This window comes from Anarhichas minor, unplaced genomic scaffold (genome assembly GCF_050575085.1).
Source record: "Anarhichas minor isolate MPS153535 unplaced genomic scaffold, ASM5057508v1 ptg000011l, whole genome shotgun sequence".
Lineage (NCBI taxonomy): Eukaryota > Metazoa > Chordata > Actinopteri > Perciformes > Anarhichadidae > Anarhichas > Anarhichas minor.
The window spans coordinates 11,838,929-11,855,455 of record NW_027466457.1 but is presented as its reverse complement, the minus strand read 5'-3'; the positions used below and the strand labels follow the sequence as shown (position 1 = coordinate 11,855,455).

The window sequence follows — 16,527 nt, the reverse complement described above, 5'->3', positions numbered from 1 at the left end:
GTGCTAACACACTAAACTATAATGGTGAACGTAGTATGTGCTAAACGTCAGCATGTTAGCGTTGTCATTGTTACACTTGTTAGCAAGCCTAGAAATTCAGGCAGAGGTGACCTTAGAAATGAGTTGTCATCGTGTCTTCCTCTGTCTGCAGCTTTGTGTTTCCATATCACCTCTTTGACCTCTTGCTTGGTCTTTATTTCCCCCCTTCATCCTCCCCCCCTGTCCTCTCTCTCCAGTCTGATGAGTGAAGGTGCCGGCAGCCTGCTCCTGCACCGCGATGGTCGACATGGAGAGCCACTACCATCCCCCTTCACCCCTGGAGGACTCGGTGCTGGGCAGCCCCCTGTGTGACGATGACGACTTCATGGGCGGCATGGAGGAACTCCAGGACATCTCCCAGTCCATCAACGATGACGCTCTCAGCTCTTTTGATGTCCCCGAATACCAGTCCTCCAGCAATGGCTCGGAAGGGTCCACTGTTCTAGGTGAAGTCTCATTATCACTGAATTCAAATTATCTATGTAGGTTATTGATAATCTAGTGAAATAATAAGGTGGGGTTTGCTCCCATTTCCCAGTTTCAAAGTGTCCCCGGCAACTCAGTGTAATCTCCTTGCCATTGTTGTTGTCAGAGCTGGGTTCCTCAGTTTAACCCCTAATCCCTTATTTACGCCACCTGGATATACGGAGAGGACATACACTTTGGCTAATTTAACCTCTTGCCTTGAACTACAACAAATCTTCTCTACAATCCTTTAACAGCACTTTGTTTACTCAGGTTGTCTGATTCCCCCACTTTACCCCTCATGGCAATAGTCCCTTGGTCGTAATCGGTTTGTCCTTGTCTCTGATCTACTATGTCTTGATGCATTTTTTTGCCAATTTATTTCCATATTTCTCTCTTATTTCTCCTCCTCTTTACTATTTATATTTTTTCTATATTTCCCTGATTAGCCTCTCTTTCCTCCTCCAGCCCTTCTCCTCGCCCCATATCCAATGAGGAATTCACACATTCCTTAGCCACCATGCACCACCTCTCTGGAAACATCCATCCTGCCACTGTGTTACTATCTGAATAAAAGTCCCATGGGCTTCTGGGAGATTTATCCTTATACCAGATTACGCAAGAAGTAAAGAAGTCGTGAATAGTCCAGAAAGATAAACATTTAATGGAAGAATAGAGGGTTGGAGTGAGATAGAGTGAAGGAAGTATGGGGAGAAGGCATTGTGGAAACATTTGATGATGTCAGGGAGAGGATGTTCAGGATTTATGTATGTTTAGGAGTGCTAACCGTGAGCAACGGAAGAAGAAGAAACACTGACACGCTTTTCTTGTCCACACTCGGTTGAAACATCTGCACCAGGCAGGAACCACAGCTCCATGTCCGCTGCCAAATGTCCTTTATCCCCATTCTGGCGTCTCCCGACCGACTCATGTGGCTTGACTTAGTGCCACTGTTTTGTACCCTTGCGTCTTTGCTATTTATGTAGCAAGCAAGTTCTACCCAACCATGTGACCTTCACAAGGTGGAAATAGAAAACTGTTGGACACCTCTGACCTGTCATCCCTGAGAAGGATGAGTAATACTACTCCATCAGTGTTATGCTAGTGACAGGCGTGAGGTCAAGGTCAAGCTGTACTTTAAATTCCACAAGTTCTTTGCCTGAGGGAGATGAGACAGTATGCGCAGCCGTTCAGGCAAATTTTTAATTTTCACTTACATTTTCCCAAGATAATGACTCCACTGATGCCTGACTGTGGTGACAAGATCAACTTATAACAAAGTGTGGTGAGACATCAAGTGTTTTACTTTTTTAAAGTCTACAAGATGCATTAAAGTGAACACAGCAAACACACTTTTGCAACAGAGAGACAACTTCAAGTTCCTGCATACTTTCTCGCCTTCACACACACACCCGGCCAATCAGTGAAGTGATGTGAAGTGGCCATGCTTGTCGGTTTGCCTATTTCGGTGAGCTAAAATAACTGTCAAATGCAGCTTCCCGAATGCCGGCATTTGAAAGGTACGAGGGGAGAGGGTTTCAGTCACTGTTTGACGTTCAGACAACTGGAGTCTTTGAAGAGTCCTGATGGCTATAGACTACGAGGAGTGTAGTCATCCAGTTATCTTCCGTGTCTTTGTTAAGAAACCGTGTCGTAAAAAAATCCACACTAAAAATACATACATTTCATTTCAAAATGTTTATGTCAGTATTTTCAGTGCAATAAAGACCATTTTTCTATACACACTGCAAATAAAGAGTAACATGAGTGTGCACACGTTCTCCTAACTCATACTCATGAGACTAAAAGTAGGTCTACAGCATATATACATATATACATATATATACGTACATACTGAGGTACCGGAGACTGTGCATGCGCCCACTTTCAAATCACATATGATTGTACAGCGTGTGGGGTCAATAACAACCATTGTCTCGTCTGATTGAATGTGCAGCTGTGGGTCGCACCATTGTGAGAAGCTCTGTGCACAAAAATAAGCCTTTCCTCCACTGCTTTTCTCCACTGGATCTGCAAAAGAAAACATGGATCCATTTTTATTTTTATTTTTTTATAAAATACTATTTTTGAAAAATAAGACCAGCGCTATTCAAAATGTATCAATTTCCAGCCACAGATTTGGTGCTCATGAAACTTTTCATTTTACCGGCCATCAGTGTAATCGTTGTCTTAAGATGCGTTTGTTCTATGACACGTCTAATCACCCATGTGCTTGTGTTTTTGCAGATGCCCTGACGCCAGCATCCAGCCCGTCGTCGGTTGTTTACGGGTTGGCAGTGTGCCAGGATGAGTTCTCGTCCGCCTCCTCATCGCTGAATCTGGAGTGTCGAGTTTGTGCTGACCGCGCCTCGGGCTACCACTATGGAGTCCACGCCTGCGAGGGCTGCAAGGTGAGACGACGATCACACACATGAATTATACAGTCAGACAAGTGGTTCTCTGGCGAAGACTAGACCAGCGTAAGACTCTGGCGAAGACTAGACCAGCGTAAGGATTAGTGACTGAGTAGGTCTTTTTAATGGACGTACGGTTGTTGAAGGACATTATTGTCTGAAGTCATCACACATGCCTCAGTATCTTGTCACCGGACACTGTGTTTTACTTACTGCTCTTTTCTCTCCCCCAGGCAATATTTCTGTCAATATCCATCAATCACTTCCTCCCAAAGTCACCCACACTCGCACAGACAAGCCAAGAATCCCAAACAGCCTCCTGACTGTGTTAAATTTAAACAACGGAAAAATTGAAAACATGCCTGGCCAGAAATCCAGAGGCTGTGTGTCTTGTGACTACTGATAACTCCTAAAAGCATCAGAGCTACCAGGCTCAGCCTTTACACGTGGTCGCTCAATAATCCTTCAGTTAATTGTTTACCAGTCATGTTGAAGAGCAACCCAAGGCTGTTTTTTTAAGAGGGGCCGAAGGACAAAGATAGCCCCGACTTGAAGTGTGTGTGCATGTGTTTTTAAACCTATGCTGGTGTGTCGGTAATCTGCATTCCTTTATATTTTTGTTATTTTATATCAGTCGCTGATGGTTAAAAAAAATACCTGAAGGAAAAGTGGCTGACGGGAGAGACGTTTTTACACCTCCGCACTGTGAATCCACTCAGTGCAGCTAAATAAAGTGCTGCCAGCACAGCAGTGGGAGTATGAATGTCAGGAAGTAATACATAAACACTCCATCATGTCAACATGATGTTACATAAACATTCACATCGGAGCAGGACGTGTGAGTCTGTGCAGCGGTAGAATGATTGTTTCATGTGTATTTGCATCTTTGCATCAATACAGAAGTATATACACTGAACAAAGGCTTTGGTGGGTCCACAGGGCAGGAGCCAAAGCTATGTGACCTATGCAGGGTGAAGCCGTAGGGCTGTAAAACAATAGGTTATCACAAAGTGAAGGTACATTGGTTTAGCTTCTCCTACCTTTAGGGGGGAGTCATTGAAAGTGCATCTATCAGAAGTGCCAGAGGGTAATGGTGAAGCCCCTTCTTGCAGCATTAGCTGGATCAGCTGAAGTCAGCATTTCTTGATGGGCCAGCGAGGCTTTGCACATTTCAAAGGCTCCTCTGGAATTTTTAATTTTTTCATGATTTTAATAAGCCTCTATTCCAAATTTAACAGAGATGTTAGAGAGGTGACAGGAAATTGAAAAAATATGGGTCGCCCAATGGATATTGAACGAGGGAACGAGGGAATTTGCAATCACAGTAATTGGAATGCGTTTTAACATCCACGCCACTGCGACGCCTCAAAGCAGCCCTGTCTTTTTTTGAAAGTCTGATTGGTGCATGTAAATGCTTGACAGAACCCGGCCCGTCAAATCACTGAAAAGAGCACAAACTAAATCTCACATGTGAAATTACCTGAATTGTTTTAATTTTGTCATAAAGTATTCTTGTATACTCGCACACATACATGCATACCCTCTCTTGTGCATCATTTCCCCCTGTTATTTGATCATGGAACAGTAATGGGAGGAGGCTGACCTCTGGTTTGTCAATACACTGATGAAGCCCACTTGGCTTGAACATCATGTCACCCTTGTTTTATGAGCGAGTGTGTGCGTGTGTGTGTGTGTGTGCGTGTGTGTGCGTGCGTGCGTGTGTGCACATGTGAGGTTGGAGGTTAGTGGGTGAGAGTCAGTCAGAGTTACTTAGCATGTGCTCACGTGGTTGTAGCGTGTCTGTGTAATGTTGTATTGTCTGACCATTTTTGTCACTTTTCTTACTGTGTGAGTATTTTGGCACACAGGGTGACAGGCTGGGATGAAATTCTAAATTCTAAATTTTTCTAAATATGATGTTAAGCAATTCCCCAGGACATTATCTACCCTCCAGCCTACCGCACACATGCCTCTTGGTCCCTGTGTTCCTTGCCAAAAGTTTATTTTTGTCAAGATTGTGTCAGAGAAGAGAAACGGATGGTGAAACTATGTCTGATATTGTCACGCACCTTTCAGATGAAGCAGATAAACTGGGGTTTTGTGTGTTTAATATGCAATGATGGTTTTTTTCCCCCTTAACTTTAACGCTGATTGTTGCTTATTTAGTCATGAACATTTAATGTTGCAGAGATTTAACCAAGTTTTCAGGGCTCTTTAAAAGATGAGTTTGTGCCTATAATCTATAATCTATAATCTTCTCCTTTACTGTCCACCATTCACACTCACTCTGCACACAAACCCAATTGAATGTGTTGTAATTACATTGAATGTGTTGTAATTATGTTATTCTGTTCTACACATGACATCTATTGCGCTTCTGTCCATCATGGGAGAGGGATCCCTCCTCTGTTGCTCTCCCACAGGTCTCTTCCTCTTTTTTCCCCGTTAAAGGTTTTTTTTGGGGGAGTTTTTCCTGTTCCGGTGTGAGGGTTCCGGGACAAGAGGATGTCAAATGTATACATATTGTAAAGCCCTCTGAGGCAAATTTGTAATTTGTGATTTTGGGCTATACAAGAATATATATATATATATATATACAGTATATACAAAAAATGTAATATGGGAATAAATCACTCCTTTCCTAAAAATATATCTTTTTATTTTTTTAACTGGATCCTGAAACTGGTTTCATAACAGACAAAATACAATACATAACAATAAGCCTTTATTGATCCCCAGAGGGGGAATTCAGGTGACAGCAGACTGTATTTACTACATTTCAGGTTTAATGTGCTTGTGTATTTTCTGATCTGGTCCATGGTGTTCATGTCTCATTCATACATCATTTTCAAAGAATTAACAGCAATTGCATTTTTGCTTCATGTGAGCTGCGTTCACATTTTAACAATGTTCTCCCCTAATTCCTTTTTAGGGTTTCTTTCGGCGGACCATCCGTCTGAAGCTGGAGTATGACAAGTGTGAGCGTCGCTGCAAGATCCAAAAAAAGAACCGCAACAAGTGCCAATACTGCCGCTTCCAGAAGTGCCTGTCAGTTGGAATGTCCCACAACGGTGAGTCCTGCAGGGCAGGGCCGGTCTGTGCGGTGCTCCAAGCCCAGCACGTACACACACACACACACACACACACACACACACACACACACACACACACACAAACACATGCAAGATTCTTGTTACCTGTAAACACACTCTACTAAACAGAGTACCACAGTTGTGCAGATGCAGAAGAAAGATCGGACATGCACACACGCACATAATTAGTATGAATAGGAAATCGAACACCACAGTTGGGTGTTAAGTTGCATGTTAAGACAAGTCTCTAACTGAGGACTAATCCAGGCAGTTGGACAGCTTCTTCCAAATGTACCCATTTAATCATATGGACCGTCTGTACTTTCCTTTATTCAGAAAAAGACCGCTTAGAGCTGCAACTCATTCATGTGCAGCACATGGTCTATCCATCTTTGTGCATACTGCAGCCTTTACAGCGCTGGATCATATTGAATTGCAAAAGCTGAACCCACTGAACCCTTTTGGTTGAAGATATGTGAACAAGATTGAAAATCACATGACCAAGTGAGTCAATCCACATGATTATGTGACTCACAAAAACCCCCTAATAGCACCCGAATAGTCAACTGTGCTGCTCACATTGATCCGAAGATCCAACATTTTTCAGGGTCACAAAGTATTACGAATAATGATAATTAATCACGTGATAAAAAAAAATCATTGTCATTCAAAAAATGAAACCATGTTGCATTTGTTTTGTCGCTGTAATTCGCCTGCATTGTGTTTTACAGCAATAATTTATAATATTTTTAAAAAGATCATAATTTTGAAAGAGAATAAAGTCAAATTTGCTTGTCAAATTAAGAATTTACTTTCACAATGAATATTTTTCTTGGGAAACAAATTAATTCAGTAATTTTTCGAATGTTTTATTTATTGCAATGTTCTTCCCATAACATTGCAGCATTTTCTAGAACTAAACAAGAGTTTTCTTTCCACAAGAGTGACCCTAATACTCTGTAGTATGTCAAAATATTTTAAAGTACTAGAAACTATTTAGTGACGATTAATCCAGCACATGCTTCTGCAGTTTGTGTTTCAGTCTTGACTGTTGCAGAGAAAACACCTGCAACATCTGTGCAATCAGTATTGTGTTCAACAATATCGTCTTAAAAGCCATACATCCGATTTTCACCTCAGTGCGGCTTATCTTTGTTTGGAATACAGGAATATTGAGGTCAAAGTTTGCAATTCTGGTGAATGCTGTTGACTCTGTAAACATACAACATGGCATGCTGACCCTTGGTCAAGGTCAATGTACTGATTGAGAAAGAAACACTGAAACTGATTTTGGAGATGACGTTTGTGTGTGTTTGTAGGTGTCTTTTCTGATTCGTCGGGGTATTTTTAAAAGAATAATATAAAAAGGTCAATGCAATCGGGGGGGTTTACATATAGACTGTGCACACTTTGCAGATATCCCATACCGGTGGCATTGAACGTGAGGATGCAGAGGCCGGACTGAGCGTCTTTATTTTGTCCCATGGGGTTATTGACTGAAGAGGCTTCCACATAGCATAGCCCAGATTTTGATGATAATACGATTCAAGTATTTCTGTCAGCTCCACTTCCTCTAACGGTGTAAGTGTATGGAGTTTCATGGGCTTAAATGTAACCGTAGAAGGGGAGGAAGGAGATTTGAGACCAGTGCAACCTCATCTTCTGGGGTTCGGTGGTCTAAGAGACAACACGACCACAGGACTGCTAATTGTGGAACTTTTGTGGACAATTGATTTTTCCTTTCTAAAACGGTTCAACGGTTTTAATTTCTTTAAATTGAAGTCAACAAAGGTACAGACGTCATCAGAAAGGGGAACATTTAGGAAGTTGTGTTTTGTACATATAAAGTTTACTCATTAAAATAATGTTGCAATAAAGCACAGTGAGTTGTGTACATATGCATGTGCATATAGATAGAGTGTGCTATTTCAACAACATTCCTTTTTTGCTAATGCAACACAGCAGCATCGTGCTTTTATTATCACACAACGCATACATGATCGGTTGTCTCCTCCAAAAATGTAATAATACATCAGATCTCATGTACTATAAACGGATCATTTAATGTGTCTGATGTGAGGGAGAAAACAACAGGAATAATAAGTCTTACAGTAGCAAAGGAAGCGTTTAATGGCTGGAATCTTCCTCTACAAATCAGCCGTTGGAACAGTTGATTTAATGGAATGACAGACTGTCCACCTCTCTAGCCCCCTCGCCACTCAAGTCATCCCCTCACAGTGGGCGTTATAGGAAATGGACATATGCTCAGCTTAACATCACTCACTTCCTCTCATCTTGATTAGACTTGGCTCCTGCACAGGCACTCGCTGTTGAGCTTTATCAGTTTCAGAGGATCCATCCACTTTGTGAGCAGTAATCTAATGGGCCCTCATGCTGTCTGCTAGATCAGTATCCTCATCCCCGCTCAGTCCTGCTCAGTTGGCCTGGATTTGTTTCAACAGCGGGCGGCTCGTTGGAAATCAATCTCCTTTTATGCTTTTATTGTCTTGTAAATGCAGGTGTTGGGTGCAGCTGGATGTTGGGACCTCAGAAAGCTGTGTGTGTGTGTGTGTGTGTGTGTGTGTGTGTGTGTGTGTGTGTGTGTGTGTGTGTGTGTGTGTGTGTGTGTGTGTGTGTGTGTGTGTGTGTGTGTGTGCGTGTGTATATCAGCTTGTGCCCATTTAAATTGGCGTCGAGAGGTTGAAGACAGTTCACCTCTAATCTCATTCATCAAATGGGATCAGGCCGTCTGAGATGCAGTATGCCGAAATCTTCTCGTAGAAAAACATCTCTTGTACAGTGTTGAAGCATTCTTCGCATACACCTCGTAATATGTAGTAACCTTTTGTGTTCATTCATAATTTCCTATTGCTGTAATGCATAAAAAGGAAGTGTTACCTTTTTTTGTTGAATAGATATTGATTCTGTTTCCATTCTTATTGTTTTCTTTCAATTGTGCTTTATTGGCATGAAAAATTATACTAAAGCATGAAGAAAAAGAATCTTTGGGGCTTTTAACAATTTTTTTCAGGGATCTGAATACTTTACCATTTTACATTTGACTTAATCAAAGTGAACTATTTTGACTCAGACTTCATCTGAACTGAATTTGTTTCTCACTGGCGTTTTGTAGAGCTGGCCATGCTGAGGTCAGTACTCACTTTGGGGTGTCTTTTTGTGGCACGGCGCTGTAAAGTGACTTGATTATGATGTTTTATTCAGAAACTATTATTAGAATATTTATATTAATAATAATAATAATAATAATAATAATAATAGCACCCCATGGCTATAAGGTTAATTATTCATACCATGAAACAAATAAGCACACTGCATTAAAAACACAAAAAAACAACACTCTCCACCCCAAATGCCTGAGGCTTCATAAGAATTCCTGCCGTTTTGCAGCAAAAAAACAACAGTTTGACTGCAGTGTGGAAGTTGTGTCAGGGCAGGTAAGCAACCCTCAGACTTTAGCCCGTGGTGGGCGGCCATGGCTCACCTCAGTCAACCCTCTGGCTCAGCCAAGTGTTGCTTTTATACATTCACTGCCAGGGTGAGACTCGTATGCATATTGGAAACTGAAGCAGTCAGGTGATGTTTTTGTCTTTGAAATTACCTTCTATGGCAAACTGGTCTGTACTGACCTTTCAGTCTCTTTTTGGAATATTGTTGTCATTAGAATTAGTGTGTATGTGTGTGTGTCTAGTGCTTGCACTGTGCTGTTTGCAGCTCAAGTTGCTGCTGTAGTCATTTTTTATAGATGGAAAGAAAATACATAATGTTTTAAAAAATAATAGAATTGGACTTCTCTGACTTTGAAAGTAAGGCCTGGGGCTGCACTTTGGTTGAGCTGTAAAGGTAATTTATTTATATTGACATAAAGAAATGCCAGATTCTAGTAGCATCTATTTAGTTTAGCGTTTAGTGGTGCTATCTTTGAACATTTCATTGCAACTCCGCCACACGCTTTATTTGAACAGATTTAATACTTTGTAGATATGTTAAATGTTTTGTGTAATCTGCTGATGTGTTGGCATCAATTCATTTGACATAACCGGGTGTCTTTTTAGAGATTTTGAAAATGATTCCTCCAGATGTCAGCATCTTAAATAAGTGATAATTGTGGTTTTGTGGACCTCAAGCTATTTTACATTTTCCTAAACTGGGTTTGTTTTAAAGTACTCCGTGACCTCTTTTTGTTCTTGTACAGTCGTTTTGTCAGTGTTTTATTGATCTAATATTCACATTGCATTTATTGCATTTTCTGCAATGTCTGTCACACTGTAAAATGAATCTGTGACTTGACAGATTTATACTTGCACAAATTCTGTCTGACTTTCTATCTGCTTTGCTTACAGCCATCCGTTTTGGCCGGATGCCCCAGTCGGAGAAGCTAAAGCTGAAGGCGGAGATGGTAACGGGGGACAGGGAGGTGGGAGACCCCCATGTGGCCGACCAGAAGACGCTCGCCCGGCAGATTTATGAGGCTTACCTCAAGAACTTCAACATGAACAAGGCCAAGGCTCGAACCATACTCACCGGCAAGACCACCACACCTGTACGTTGATTAAGAGTAGTGGGTTGGTGAGTGAAAGGTGTTGCGTGTGTGGATTGCGCGTGCACGGCTCTTCTCATCACCAGAATTTCCTCACAGGTCAAGGTCATGTTGTCTTGCAATGTTATCATTTATTTCCTCCCCATCGGAGTGATTTAAATCTGATTTTGAGCACATTTAAAATTTGCAATCGAACAAATGTCTCAATATGACCTGGCAGCCTGCCCCTCAGAGATTATAAGCAGCCAGCCAATAACAGAAATAACTTGCTCAATCGGTAGTGCAAGCCAACACACAAGCTGGACAAGGAAACATCTGTATCTGTATAAAGAGCCAGTGTATGAGCCCATCACTTCTCCCTCCCCTGCCTGTTTACCTCCATGCCTGCACTCTTTTCATCACCCATCGCCAATCTCACCGAAAACATTCCCTCGCAGCCTCGTCTCTTTAATTTTCCTTTGATCAGAAAAGAGGGGCCGACAAGCGGAGGGTCGTGAACTGCGGCCCAGAGTTGTTGTGAAAACCATGGATGGATGTGTGTAGGTGTGAATAAGGTCAAGAGGGACAGGACAGTCCAAGTGCACATCAATGTTCAAACACGACCTCCCCCTCTGCTTCTGGAGATCAAAGCTTTTAGGTGGATAAGTGTCCATTTAGAGTCCGGAGGGAGTCGGGGTTTGCCGTCAGTTGAAATGCACATAGTGTTTGATCCACCCCCTTGATTTTAGTGCTCACTCATGGTGTCACAGCACTTGTATACAACATGGAGCTTCACAATAGGGCTGGGCAATAATTCAATATGATAATGTATCATCTTTCTATGGAATCGTATCGTGATGAAATCATATATCGATATATTGTGATACACAATTCCATCATCCAAGTTGATAATAACAAGCACATACTCACTAACTTTCTCAGAAAATCTGATCAAACTCAGTTAAATCAAACTATTGTCTAATCTAATTCCTCTGTATTTGTGTGCTTGCAGCTAAACATAGTGGGTACATAGCTGGAAATATATATTTTTCTCTATAATTTCACTTGAAACTGTTATGTTCATTTAGCTCTTTTCATTTGTGTAGTATTTAATTTACACAGGAGTATACAAAAACCACGTGTAGTTACCATGTGGTTATTTCATATACGTAAACTGTTTATTTATTGACCTACCAGAAAACATGCTACATTGCGATATCGCTGTCGAGATAGGAAATTGCCTCAATCGTGATGGAAGATTCTGGCCATATCGCCCAGCCTTACTCCCATGAAAGTCATATTGTACAGTTTCCCACAGCTCTGTACAGATTCCGACGTGTCTCAAACATTTGATTCCGGGATTGTTTGTGAACAGTTTCAAATGAAAGAATAGCTTCCTAATATTGTATAAGTCTTATTTAATTAAACAGATAAATACTACAGAAGATAATGTTGCAAGAAGACAGTTGACATAGAAAACATTCAACTTAATTATTGTATTGAATGTCACCGCTCCATCGTCAACTTCTTTGGATCCGAGTCAGAAATGTTCCATCAGGTTAGACTCAACCGTCTCAACGTCTGGCAGGAATACTGAGCCATAATTGTGTCACTGTTGGCTCTGATTTGTGCACAGTGATTATCCAATTTGATGTCTGACTGAACTGGTTTCACTGAGCTGTGATTCATACTAACAGTACATACAGTTTTGACAGGGTGTCCTAAAAAACAAACGGCTACAGAAATGTCAAGCTGCTGCTCTGGGCTACACTGTTCACTGGGTATGATCCCGTGAATTGATTGGATAATTCAAGAGTAAGAAGGCCCTGGCACTGGCATTTGATCAAAAATATTGTTATGAAGTCATAAAGTCAAAAATATTAGACCTAAAACTTTGATTTATGACCAAATACTTGTACAAAACTAAAGACATTTCCATCAGTAACAGCTGTACTTATCAAATCCTAACATGCTAACATGCTACACAAAGATACTGAAGATGGTAAACATCATAAAGATCAGCATGTTATCATGCTGGTGTTAGCCTTTAGCGCAAAGCATTATTGTGCAAAGTCGCTATAGCATGGCAGTTTACTCTTTTATACTGTTTTAGCTAACTGTAGCTCTCTTTAAACCTTGTTAAAGAGCTGTAGTCTTGTGGAGACGTTGCAGTGTTTTCATCAGACAGCTTCTGCAGCACACACAGCGTTATGATCAGCCTAAAGGGACTTTGCTTTCCCATTTGTGTTGCAGCTGTTAGTCAGGCAAAGTGTAGTTCTATCAGTGTACGACTGTGTAAAATGCATGAATTCAAAAGAATGGTCTGCAAAGCCTTTCTGAGCGTCCATAAGGTTGTCGCTGCAGGGTCAAGGAGAGTAATTGTGTCCTCATGGAAATCTTGAAAGAGTCAACAAGGGCTGTGGGCTTTGTTCCTTTCTCTACCCACTGAAGAACCAACGGCTGAGGTTGTTGTGACAATAAGATGACAATTCTGGCTTCTTTGCTTCCGCGAGATCACAAAGCATCACATTACGCAGTGGTCCAAAATGAGGCAAAGCATAGAAGATATTGACAGTACACAATGTGCATGCGCACAACATTGTTTCGAAGCATTCTGAGTTGGAGATTACTATTTCAAGGCCAAAACTTAGATTGTTGCTTTATACAAATGTGCATGAACAATTTGTTCAGAAGAACATTATGATTATTAACTTGTTTATTATAAATGATCTGTCACAACTAGTGATAAAGTGTCGTGTTGATGTAGAAATACCATGTCCCTCATACCATATCCTGCTACTCGAGCCCACATTTAGCACAGCACTCTGAGTCAGAGCTCTGCTATGATGGGAAGTAGCAGGTGGAGCTGCTCATCAGATGGTGTAACTTATCCACTGTGGGAAACAGTGACGCAGCTAAAAACACTTATTAGGTAGAATCAAGGGCATCACTGCTACCATAGCATGAGCTTACAAAGTGGCTTACCTTTACAGTACATACATGTGATATGGCTGCATAATAGTTTCATACAAGCGCCACATAAAAACACAAATAACAGACGTAAAAACAAAGTAGCAAAAAGTTAAAAACTGCATGAAAACACGAACAATCTCACTTAAAAGAGACGAAAGACTTATAACTGTTTAATATATAATATAATTTGTATTTCAGTGTCAGGTCAAGTACATTCAGTGCTCAAATAAATTTTTCTTAATCCTTTTTTAAAAATCTTGCATGCTTATAAAATAATCTAGATTACAATGTCTCTTACTCTCACACCAAGATGAGGCTCCAAAAAACTTTAAAAATGCTTCACCAAAAACGGTTTTAATGTATCTGTATGATCGGAGGTTGCAGCTACTGAGAGAACATGGCGAAGGAGGCAATTTGTGTGAAATGGCCTTGAGTTAACGTTTTCTTTGCAGAAAAAGAAAAACAACATTTATTTCTAGAATAGAAAGTAAAGCACTGGATAAAATGTTTGTAAGATCTTCTAGGGGGGGGGAAAATGGTATTTATAAGTGGAGACTAAATCACCTTATTATTTACATTAATCTGAAATACCTCATCAGCTGTCTCCTTTCTGACCTTGAGAAGCGCATCATTTTGGCTTTGTCAACATTAAGTACAAGTCTCAACAGCTCCAACTTTAACTCTGTTCCTATAGGGAAATTATTTGCATCTCAAACCTCTGGTGAGTGTTAAATGACCCACAACTATGTAGTTGTAGGGGTATGACGGTTCTGGCCTTAGCCTCTCCTTTCAGTAAGGATTATGGGTAAACACCACATACACTATGGTTTTTCATGACGAGAGGTTTGCGGACTCAGCTTTTCCATATTTATGTAGTCAGGGCAGGTTTATTTATGTAATGTATGCCCAAATAGTAGGCCCACGCACTGTACTGACTGTGTTGCATTTCAAGTGGAAACCCATTTTTAACTTTGCCTTACACATATAGCTCACATAAGTTTGTCCTTGTCCCCACAGCCTTTCGTCATCCATGACATGGAGACCCTCAAGCTGGCAGAGCAGACGCTGGTGGCAAAGATGGTGGGCTCAGTGGGTACGCTGAAGGACCGGGAGGCAGAAGCTCGGATTTTCCACTGCTGCCAGTGCACGTCGGTGGAAACCGTCACCGAGTTGACAGAGTTCGCAAAGTCCGTCCCCGGGTTCTCGAGCCTGGACCTCAACGATCAGGTGACTCTTTTGAAATACGGCGTGTACGAGGCCCTCTTTGCCATGCTCGCCTCCAGTATGAACAAGGACGGGCTTCTTGTAGCGTACGGCTCGGGCTTCATCACCCGGGAGTTCCTCAAGAGCCTGCGACGGCCATTCAGTGACATGATGGAGCCAAAGTTCCAGTTTGCAATGAAGTTTAACGCATTGGAGCTGGACGACAGTGACCTGGCTCTGTTTGTGGCCGCTATCATCTGCTGTGGAGGTGAGGATGCAGGAAAAATATTGTTTATGATTAAACTATTAATTTGTTGTATTGGATTATGTTCTTTCTCCTTTTGCTCTTTGAGGACTTTTAATCTATCTCAAAGCAAATGCTTCCATATTACACAAATTGCTGTTGTGAAAGTGTTCTGGTACTACCTTGCTACTCAATATTTGTATTCCAATGGGAGATTATGGTTAGGTGGTCTCACTAAAGTTTATTTTGCTTCCCCTGTGATCAGACCGCCCAGGCCTGGTGAATGTGGCGCACATCGAGCGAATGCAGGAGAGCATTGTGCAGGTGCTACACCTCCATCTGCTGGCCAATCACCCCGACAACTCTTTCCTCTTCCCCAAGCTGCTGCAGAAACTGGCTGACCTCCGGCAGCTAGTCACTGAGCATGCCCAGCTGGTGCAGGAGATCAAAAAGACAGAAGACACTTCACTGCACCCGCTCCTGCAGGAGATCTACAGAGACATGTACTGAGGGGTTTATGGAGGAATAACCAGGAGAGGCACTTTACAAATCAACTATTTCAGGGACAGAAGAGGAGTCCTCCATAAGCTAGGTTGAACCACTTAACCCCCCCATAATGCAGCAAGAGTTTGGCTTCTGGTTTAGCACACCGGGTCCAGTTAAGGCCCTGGCAAGAGGCTAGTGGTTCTCTTGGTTTGACACAGTGCTCTCCACTCCATTGTGTGGACCTTCATCGGCAGAAAAGTCATGAATGCAAAGACGTGATGTACAGATGATTGAGCCCCAATCTAGAAACCAGTGTATGCAATCGCTGACCAAACGCTAACTGCTAATTTGAAGTATCGGAGGTGATCTCCATGGTTATCCCTATCCTGACCCTTAACAAGCCCTAAAAATGAGGAAAGAAAGTGAACTCGACAGTCACCACTCCAGCAGTATGCTTGAAAGAAGATTTTTGTACCGATGTCAAAGAGCCATATACATTCAAAGCTAACAACACCCAAATGACTGCAGCGGGCAGCAACACTAAGATAGAGTTTTCAAGAAGGGCAGCTTCTGCCAAATTGCACCAGCTGTACTGTAAGTCTTCTAAGCCATACTGTGTTTGTAATGATACCGGAAATGAACAATGTCTTTCATATTCCTTTCTCTTCCTAACAGCGGAATATTGTTGGTTGTTGGCAACATTGTTGGTGTGGATTATCATCACGTATTACTCAATTTCTCCACCAACTGTACAGGCAATAGTATTTTTCAACTTCAGAATAAGATAGCTAAATCTTAGTTTATAAGAAATGTTCTCAAAACTGAAATAATCTGAGGCAGAGATTCACTGTGTACACGCACCACAATGCACGTCCGAAGCATGAACACGCCCGTGATATGTTAATATGACACCATTTTATACTGGACCTCTGTTGAATGCCTTTTTCACAAAATACATGCACAGACATTTGGCACTCCATCCTGTTTTGCATCCTGGCGTTCAAGGGTTAACACCCAGATAAACCGCATTGCAACCTTTATACAGGCAGATTTGCCAGAAATTCATACATCTGT

At 41.6% G+C, this 16,527-nt stretch overlaps 1 protein-coding gene across 2 annotated transcripts; it reads left to right on the top strand.

Moving 5' to 3' along the window:
• Positions 1 to 277: 277 nt before the first annotated feature.
• On the top strand, positions 278 to 15,477 carry pparab (peroxisome proliferator-activated receptor alpha b). 2 transcript variants are annotated; one of them, XM_076089447.1, is made up of 6 exons: positions 278 to 485; positions 2,752 to 2,915; positions 5,851 to 5,989; positions 10,372 to 10,571; positions 14,538 to 14,991; positions 15,233 to 15,477. In XM_076089447.1, exons 1-6 carry the CDS (start codon positions 278 to 280, stop codon positions 15,475 to 15,477), a joined length of 1,410 nt encoding a protein of 469 aa, XP_075945562.1. The 2 variants fall into 2 exon arrangements, with proteins under 2 accessions (XP_075945562.1, XP_075945563.1); XM_076089448.1 differs by lacking the exons at positions 10,372 to 10,571; positions 14,538 to 14,991.
• Positions 15,478 to 16,527: the final 1,050 nt, after the last annotated feature.

What these genes read in the sequence shown, in the direction of transcription:
- pparab (XM_076089447.1), top strand. Translation starts at nt 278, where the DNA reads ATGGTCGACATGGAGAGCCACTACCATCCCCCTTCACCCCTGGAGGAC. An exon ending in GGAAGGGTCCACTGTTCTAG is followed by an intron (nt 486 to 2,751) that starts GTGAAGTCTCAT and finishes GTGTTTTTGCAG; the next exon opens with ATGCCCTGACGCCAGCATCC. An exon ending in CGCTATCATCTGCTGTGGAG is followed by an intron (nt 14,992 to 15,232) that starts GTGAGGATGCAG and finishes CCCTGTGATCAG; the next exon opens with ACCGCCCAGGCCTGGTGAAT.